Source organism: Nicotiana attenuata, unplaced genomic scaffold (assembly GCF_001879085.1).
Source record: "Nicotiana attenuata strain UT unplaced genomic scaffold, NIATTr2, whole genome shotgun sequence".
In the NCBI taxonomy this organism is placed as follows: domain Eukaryota; kingdom Viridiplantae; phylum Streptophyta; class Magnoliopsida; order Solanales; family Solanaceae; genus Nicotiana; species Nicotiana attenuata.
In genome coordinates, this window is record NW_017670252.1 from 1,443,450 (window position 1) to 1,453,494 (window position 10,045).

At 40.8% G+C, this 10,045-nt stretch overlaps 1 protein-coding gene across 1 annotated transcript; it reads right to left on the reverse strand.

The window, feature by feature from the left end:
- Positions 1–1,291: 1,291 nt before the first annotated feature.
- Positions 1,292–7,728, reverse strand: LOC109236706 (pathogenesis-related protein STH-2-like). Its single transcript, XM_019402913.1, has 2 exons — positions 7,530–7,728; positions 1,292–1,590 (listed from the first exon to the last, which is right to left on the reverse strand). Exons 1-2 carry the CDS (start codon positions 7,726–7,728, stop codon positions 1,292–1,294), a joined length of 498 nt encoding a protein of 165 aa, XP_019258458.1.
- Positions 7,729–10,045: the final 2,317 nt, after the last annotated feature.

A 10,045-nucleotide genomic window follows, 5' to 3' on the forward strand; every position in this document is an offset into this window, starting at 1 on the left:
ATAATATGAAATATGGTTATGGAAGAATGGTATCACCCCTAGGTGGATCAGTCTAATCATTTCAGATATTCCCCGATAAGATGCGTGCCCTAGAGGTGGTGTTACATAACAGATCAAGTTATCAGTGGCAGATGATGGATCAACCTTAAGCTGAATCAACAATGGATGGTAAAAGTTCAACAGTATGAGATGAGATTAGACCATCAGTCTTAAGGATAAGCAATAAGAGTAACATGGAGTTTGGTTGCAGACCTCAGTTACAATAAATAAAAGTAAGAATTATGGTATATTATGGCCTACTTAGATGTAGTAAGGCTAATGACGCCTAGAGGGACGGCTTGACATAATTTTGTATATGTTCACAAAGTGAGGCCAAGATATTGGTTAAGAACTGGAGGAAAGAGGAGAGAAGCGTCGCATAGGCGCACATACAAAGTTAGAGTCGTACAGGCTGCATGATAGAAGGTAGCAACAGTTACGAGATTAGAAGGATTCCGACTACAAGTCGTGGTGTGAGAAAGAGGCTTAAAGGGGGGAATGCCCTGGCCTTTGGATTTATTAAAAAAATATTTGTCTGAATGGAAAGGAGAATATTAGAGTATTCACAAGAGCTATGGGTTATGGAAATAATAAGTGCATCAGTCAACATTCGAGGCAAATGTTCCAAAGGGGGGAATGATGTTACACCCCATGTTTTCGTACGTGAAAGTGCGCCATAAATAAATTTATGGAAGCTCGAAAATGAGATGTTACATCCCGAATTTTTGTACGATAAAGTTCCATCATAAGTTAATCGACGTAAGTTCGAGAATGAGATTATTGTGAGATTATAAGTATTATGCTATTTCAAACAAGTGATGAGTAAATTCGTAAAGATGAGTGGGGAAGCAAGTCAAGGAAAATGAATTTTCGTCCATGTTTGACATGTTGGGATAAAATACGGCCCGAGATAAAATACTCGATATTTATGGACTAGTGCCATAAAAGGTACCACATGACCATGATAGTAAGCTGTATAAGGTATGTGAAAAGTGAGTAGTATTTTAAGTAAGTGAAAATAATTCTTAATTATGTGGGTAATTGATTAATTATTAGGTAATGGGACATTACCTAGTTAATTAATAATTAGTGGTGGATTAATTGGAGTCTTTGGATAAAGACTAAAGCAAAAGAAACGTGGCAGCCCCTTGAAACACAACAAGTGACTCATAATATTGGCATGAAAGGTGGCCATTTAGATGTTTGGGTGTCCATCACTACAAATTCAAAAAGGATACTACAAAATATTTATTTAGGCATAGACGGTAGGATTGGCAAGAAGGTATTCTTCAACAACCTTGAAAAGTTCCATGGCTTTATCTTTGCCTTCGTTGTGTTCTTCTTCCTTAATTACATAATCACCTTTTGTGTGGTACTCAGTTGATGTTTTGCAAATACAACCTCCATTTGAAGAAGTTTCGAATTTGACATCATAGGTAATGGATTCCAATTTGTCTCCTAGAATATCTCCTTCAATTAGTGAATATTTGGTTACCAAATTCTTGTCGTCAATCACATGAAGCTTGTGCTTCAAATACTTTATTGGACCATCTGTCATTTCACAAGCAAACTTACATTTATATTGGTCTCAGTGACAAAACTCGACCTATGTCCCTATCAATTGAGAGATTGGAGGATACGGATTTTTCCCTACCAAGATCCGCCGATTACGTGTTGTTGCAATTGACGTGTGTTAGAGGGATTGTCAAGAGAATCGGCTCGGTTATGTTAAGGCTATCCTTTCGATCTTTTTAGCATGATCCATACGATACAAACGAAACGAGGAAATGTACAACTTCCATAAATGACTCTATTCGTAGAAATGCTAGAGATGCCTATGTTCTTGATTCTCCATGTGTCCTATTATTTTATCATCTATTCATGGGTCTCAAAAAATACGTAAGTTGATAAATTTTACTTCTTGATATTAATCAAAGGTATAATGGTCTTATGACATTCTGAGAGATGTTATTGACATACATGCATTGCATTTATTTATACATGTACATTGACCCATGACCAGATGGCATTATATACGCCTATATATGTATATTATATGTATATGGGATATGGGAAAAGATTACGGCGTTATATACGCACCACCACCTGATCAACTGGTATACGTTGATGATTTGCCCACAGTGGCCGAGATGATATGATGGGATGCCCTCAGAGGCTTAATGATGTTATGAACACATGTACCTATGCAAGACATGACGTTCATACGCATATGCATGATACTATAAGTATTTCATGATTTATGGAGTTATCCAGCCTTAAAGGTTGAGTCATTTACTCTATATTTCTTTCATGTCTCTTATGTACTTATTTATGTGCCTTACATACTCGGTACATTATTCGTACTGACGTCCCTTTTTCTTGGGAACGGTGCGTTTCATGCCCGCAGGTCCCGATAGACAGGTCGAGAGCCCTCCAAGTAGGCTATCAGCTCAACGGAAGATGTTGGTGCGCTCCATTTGCTTCGGAGTTGCTTGTTTGATTAGTATGATTTAGACGTGTATTGTTTGGTATGGCGGGACTCTGTCCCGACCTTTATGAAAATTATATATTCTTAGAGGCTTATAGATAGATGTCATGTACGTAAAAGATTGTATGGCCTTGTCGGCCTATGTTCAGTACTCGAGTGATTATTTTGGTCTTATAGCCTGTACTTCATATGTATAAGTTTGTATTCCCTCAGGCTTTACTCCGGTTCATTTACCTATGATAGAATGATATGAAAGATACGTTACGATGGTACTCGATTGAGTAAGGTATCGGGTGCCCGTCGCGGCCCATCAGTTTGGGTTGTGACAGCAACGCCCTCAACCTATTTAGGCACAAAATCAACCACGACTAGAATGTAGGTGTTTCCACAAGAGCTCACAAAACGGGCCCATTAAATCAATACCCCACACATCGAAAATATCTATCTCTGAAATGGTGGTGATAGGCATTTCATTTTTCTTCGAGATTCCACTGGCCCTTTGACATTCATCACAACGCTTGACAAGCTCACTTGCATCCTTGTAGAGAGTGGGCCAATAGAAACCGCAACTTAAGACTTTGGCCACCGTTCTTGATCGACCATGGTGACCACCATAAGCCGAAGAGTGACAAGCCCCAAGAATATCTACTTGTTCCTCCTCCGGTACACATCTCCCAATCATGCCATACGTGCAAATCCGGAAAAGGTATGGCTCATCCCAATAGTAGTCTTGACAATCCCGTTTGAGCTTTTTCCTTTGGTTTGAAGAAAATTCAACCAGAATGATACCACTCACAAGATAATTTGCCAAATCCGCGAACCAGGGAATCTCCTTCATATAAATTGCCAAAAGTTGCTCATCTCGAAAGGAATCATTAATTTCGAGGCCATTATGCGACCTCCCCTCCTCCTCCAAATGAGACAAGTGGTCTGCTACTTGGTTTCACTCCCTTTCTGATCTTGATATCAATGTCAAACTCTTGCAACAATGGTACCCATCTCATCAAACAGGCTTAAGAATCTTTCTTTCTCATGAGATAGCGGAGTGCCGCATGATCCGTATGAACAATCACCTTTGCAACCATCAAGTACGGGCGAAATTTTTCCATTGCAAACACGATGGCAAGAAGCTCTTTCTCCGTAATGGTATAGGTGACTTGGGTGCCATTCATGGCCTTGCTTGCATAATAGATCGATGAAAGATTTTGTTGATGTGTTTCCCCAAAACGGCCCCCACCTTACATCACTCGCATCATACATAAGCTCAAAAGGAACACTCCAATTTGGAGCGGTAATGATGGGAGTAGTAGTCAACTTGAGCTTTAGAAACTCGAAGGCTCTCATGCAATTATCTTTGAAATGGAGCTTGGCATCTTTCTCCAAAATCTTGCACAACGGGTTTACCACTTTAGAGAAGTCCTTGATGAACCGCCGATAAAATCTCGCGTGGCCTAAGAAACTCCGCACGCCTTTGACTGAAGTTGGAGGTGGAAGTTTAGAAATCAACTCAATCTTTGCCTTGTCAACTTCAATACCATTCTTTGACATCGTATAGCCAAGGACAATGCCCTCCTCAATCATGAAATGACACTTCTCCTAATTGAGCACCAAATTTGTTTCTTCACATCTTGCCAACTCTTTTTTCCAAATTTTCTAGACAATCATCAAAAGAATCCCCGGCCAAAGAAAAATCATCCATGAAGACTTCAAGAAAATCCTCCACCATGTCCGTGAAGATATCCATCATACCCCTTTGAAAAGTTGTCGGTGCATTGCACAACCCAAGTGGCATCTGCGAGAATGCAAAAGTACCATAAGGATATGTGAAAGTACCATAAGGATATGCGAGAATAAGAATTTGATTGTAGCCAGAATACCCATCAAGGAAACAACAGAAAGCACAGACGGCCAATCTATCAAGCATTTGATCTAGGAAGGGAAGCGGGAAATGATCCTTCCTTGTGACTTTGTTGGGCTTGCGATATTCCATACACACTCTCCACCCGGTCACCATTCCTGTGGGAATCAACTCGTTCTTGTCATTGGTGACCACCGTCATGCCCCCTTTCTTTGGGACACATTGAACCGGAGAACTCCACGAACTATCCTAAATGGGGTACACAACCCCGGCATCCAACCACTTGATCACCTCCGTTTTGACAACCTCTTGCATGGCTTCATTGAGTCTCCTTTGATGTTGAATAGATTGTTTGGCACCTTCCTCCAAGTTGTTCTTGTGCATGCAAAATGCGGGGCTTATCCCCTGAATATCCGCCAAAGTCCATCCAATAGATTTCCTCTTTTGTAGCACCGCCAATGTGGAATCTACCTGCACGTTAGTCAAACAAGAGGAAAAAATAATCGGTAAAGTAGAAGAAGGGCCAAGAAATTCATACCGATGATGTGGAGGAAATGGCTTCAACTCCAAAATGGGAGGCTCCTCAATTGAAGTTTTGTTGGAGGAGTGCTTCTATTCTCAAGATCTAAGGACAATTTATGGGGCTCATAATTGTACGACCCCTTTTCTTGCAAAGCATTCACACATTCCACATAACGCTCCATTTCTTGCTCATCACAATAATTGAACAATACGGCCTCCAAAGTATAATCGACATTCGTCATGACACTTGTTTTATCAATAATCATATCGGTCACCAAATCCACAAACGAACAAGCTTCATTGCTATTCGGTTGCCTCATAGATTTACACACATGGAAAAACCACCTTTTCATCACCCACCCAGAAAGTGAGCTCACCGGCTTCCACATCAACAAGAGCCTTCCCCGTAGCAAGGAAAGGTCGACCCAAAATAATTGGCACCTCAGTCCACTTCACAATCAAGAATCACAAAGTCCGTCGGGAGGATGAACTTATCAACACGAACCAACACATCACCAATAATACCAAATGGTCTCGTCATTGTACAATCCGCCATTTGCAACCTCATAGATATGGGTCTTGGTTGCCCAATCCCCAAAGTTTTGAAAATACAGTAGGGCATCAAGTTGATACTTGCCCCAAGATCACATAAAGCTTTAGCGAAGTTGGCACTCCCAATGGTACAAGGGATAGTGAAAGAACCGGGATCTTCCAATTTAGGAGCCATTGAGTGCACAATTGCACTCACTTGATGAGTCATCTTTATAGTTTCACAATTCATCGACCTCTTCTTTGTCACCAAGTCCTTCATGAACTTTGCATAACCCGGCATTTTCTCCAAAACCTTAACCAATGGAACGTTGATAGATAGACTCTCATCATGTCAATGAACTTTTCGAATTGGTTCTCGCCATTTTTCTTGGCAAGCCTTTGAGGGTATGGAGGAGGAGGCCTTGGCGTTGGTGCCTTAGCAATTGGCACTACCGGTTTTGGTATGTCAATAATGTGTTCCCTAGACGGGTTCACTTCTTCATGAGTCTCCTCCACATTGTCATCAATATCAATTCTCACCTCATCATTTACTTGCACTTTATTTTTCGGGATCTCGACTTGTATTACCATTTGTTCATCATCCACAAGATTCTTTGACTTGAGGTGGTTGGATCCCCACCTTTTTTACTCCTTGTAGTAACGGCCATGGCATGTCCCGTGTTGTTCCCACCCTTTGGGTTCACCACCGTATCACTTGGTAGTGCCCTCTTAGGACGAGTGTTCAAAGCTTGCGAGATTTGCCCCAATTGAACTTCCAATTTCAAATTGAAGTGTTGTAAGAGGCTAGTTGAGCATCTGATTTGGCATTCTTCTCCATCATTTGTTTGAACATGTTTTCAATTCAGCCATCTCATTGTTGGAAGAAGTCGGACCTTGGGAAGGATAAAGGCGGTTGCTCGGTTGTTGATACATCGGGGTCCTTTGAAAACCCGACCCCCGATTGTCGTTGTTTTTCCACCCACCTTGGTTGTTGCCTCCCCAATAACCTTCATTATTGCCACTCCAATTGCCTTGCTTATTATGACCATTCCAAATTCATAGATTGTTTTGATTGTTCCAATTCCCTTGGTTGTTACCACCATTCCAATTACTTTGGTTGTTTGAATTCCAATTCCCTTGATTTCCTTGTGGTCGCCATTGTTGTTGATTCGAGCCTCGATTGTTGTTTCTTTGTCCTTGGAAGTTGTTCACATGTTGTACCTCTTCTTCTTGTTCATTGTACGACTCATCTTGATCAAATCCACTATCATCTTGCACATAATTTTCAACACGGTTTTGCACTTGAGGACCCTTTTTTCCTTCTCTTGTTTACCATCATACTAACTCCCTCCATGCATTGACTTGATTAGGACCTTGCATTTGTTGAAGTTGAGCTTTGTATATTTGATTCATTGTGGTGGTCAACTCGGCAATTGCTTGACCATGATCATGTAATTACTTATGCAAGTGAATCACATTTGGATCACCTTGAGGAACATTTGCTCTACTTTGCCATGCCGATGAAGTATCCACCATTACATCTAGAATCTTACAAGCTTTCGCATATGGCGTTGTCATGAAATTTCCACCGACAAGTTGGTTGACCATGCATTGATTGGTAGAATTGATCCCCCTATAGAAAGTTTGTTGGATCATAGCCACCGTCATGCCATTGTTCGGGAATTCTTTCACCAAAGTACGGTACCTCTCCCATGTCTCATGCAAAGGCTCATTGGTTTCTTGTTTGAAAGCTAGAATCTCATCCCTAAGAGTTGTCATATGCCCGGGAGAAAAGAACTTGGAAATGAATTTCTCAGCCAATTCATCCCATGTATGGATAGAATGATTTGGCAATCTCTTTAACCAATACAAAGCCTTCCCCGATACAGAGGAAGGGAATAGCCTCAATCTCAAAGCATCCTTGGAGACGTTTGTTTGTTTACTCCCCCAGCAAGTGTCAACAAACCCTTTCAAGTGCTTGTACGCATTTTGACTCGGAGCTATGTGAAGAATCCATGTTGCCTAGCAATGTAAGCATGACATTTGCAATTTGAAAGTTGCCCACCCTAATGCAAGGCGGGACTATGGTACTTCCGTATCCTTCATTCGGCAACACCCGCTGTGAAGCCGGTCTTTGTAGAGGAGGGGGTGTAACGGGAATATTGTCTTGAGGTGGTTGGCCTCGTCTATTTGCTTGAGGTTCAAGAGGAACCTCTTCAACTTGATCATCATCCACGTTCACATCCCCCATAGGCATGTTTCCAAGAGGATCATTATTGTTGAGAGCCATTTTTCACCTATAATTGTTTCACAAAAAAGATTAGTACCACGGAAGGAAAACAAGACAATTCACACACAAAACCAAATATATAGCTAAATCCGTTTTTAGCTCCTCGGCACCGGCGCCAAAAGTTGATCTCATCCAAGTCACACCCTCTATTTGAGGTAGTGAAACGGACGATGCAATAGTAATACCCAACTTCGAGTCGGGGTCGAATTCCACAGGGAACTATGAGATTAGGACTTAGGAGTATATATTACGGTATATAAGTTTGATTATCCTAAATTGTACTTCCACAAACTTGGTTGGTTTTATAGATAAATTAAACTAAGATTGCAACTAAGTAATTGAAACTAAGAAATGATGTTTTTGGTTGTTTTTCAAATGTTGTCAAAGGACTAGGGCTTTGACCATGACGTAGGTGTTCGCCTAATGGGATAAAGACTTTAATGTTGTTTTGTTAAACGGGGTGTATTATAGCTCACAACACTGCATTTCCCACTCAATACCTCTCGGTTAGAGAATGGTTTTGCCCAATTTGATTTTCTCAAATCTACCGAAACGGTTGATAAGAGCTCAAGTCGGGTTGTTACTATCTCTAGGTTGAACCCTTTAATTGGGTTGATCAATTTCTGAATTGACCCAATTCCTTGTTAGCTAGGTTGACCTAGACTAGGTCTCTCTTTCTCAAGAAGAGACTAAGTCAAAAAGGCATAAATCAATGTTTGCATCCATAAATTTACAAATAAAGCATAAAACTAGCTAAATAACAAACACTCATTCATAAACAAGCATAAATTAATCACTCATAAGGTTTACACACTAGGGTTGGATCACAACCCTAGCTAAGTATCTAGCTACTCATAATGGGTAATGAAGAAAATAGAGAAGAAATGGTAATTAAACTCATATTGAAAGACTAAAAGACAAAAATCTAATGTTTAATCACTAGAGTAAGCTAAAGTTTCCTAAAAGAGTAAGAAGAAATGGCTACACAAGTTCAGATATTCAAAAATTAAGCTAATTTCATAAAAGAAGTCTATTTATACAAAGTTGGAATTTTCAGACAAAAATGCCCTTTCGGAGGTTCTGATGCCGCACAATTCCATGTGCGGTCCGCACATCTTCTTCAGTCTTGGCTGGAGCTTGGTCTCCAGCCGCATAATTTTGGATTGTGGCCGCATGTCACTTGTTCTGCGGTCCGCACAAAACTGAGTGCGATCGCACAAGCCCTTTCAGCGGATCGCACAAATCTGAGTACGGCCATATAGCTGACTTCTGCGGCCGCACAATAATTGTGCGGTCCGCATATCCTTGAGGATTGAACTAGGACTTCTCTGAACTTTTAAATCTAGCATAGCTTCTGCAGCTGCACAATAATTGTGCGGTCCGCACATTGCTTTTGGGTTCTGTTGGATTTCCTTTGCATTCCGCGGCCGCAGAAGGAATTTTGTGGTATGCACATTAGCCTTTTGCCTGCTTTTTGTTCTTGAGTTCACTTTACTCCTTTTTGAGTTGGACTTCATCTTTGTGGCTCATTTTCCAATACCTTTGCATTTAAGCACATTTCATCAGTTTTCGGGAATACAATTAAGCACTTTTGGACTAAAACGAAAGTAAAAAGGCGCTATTAAATAGTCAAAATTCCAACTTATCAATGCCACAAAATCAAAGATCGAGGAGTTGGAGCAAGTTAAACTAGTCGAGCAACTACAAGATCGAAAGGTATACCTGGGAACGGGGTTAACCCCCGAGCTCAAGAAAAAACCTTATTCATTTCCTTAAATCTATCATTGACTATTTTTCTTGGTCCCATTTAGACATGATAGGGATCCCACTGGAGGTAACCACTCACAAGCTGATGGATCCCACCGGAGGTAACCACTCGACGCGTACTCTGGGTACAACCAAATTCGGATGGACCAGGACGATTAAGAAAATACTTCTTACATAACAAAATTTGGCACCTACTGCTATAACGTAATGTCGTTCGGATTAAAGAATGCTGGTGCGACATGCCAACGCCTAGTAAACCGGATGTTCGAAGAACAAATAGGGAAATCAATGGAAGTTTATATTGACGATATGTTGGTCAAGTCCCTGCAAGCAGAGGACCATTTGAAACGTTTGCAGGAAACCTTTGACATACTAGGAAGTACACATGAAGATAAACTCGTAAAATTGTGCATTTGGGGTCAGTTCAGGAAAATTCCTCGTGTTCATGGTATCTAATCGAGATAGAGATCAACCCTGACAAAATAAAGTCCATAGAAGACATCGCCGTATCGACAATATCAAGGCATTACAAATACTGACCGGGCGTACA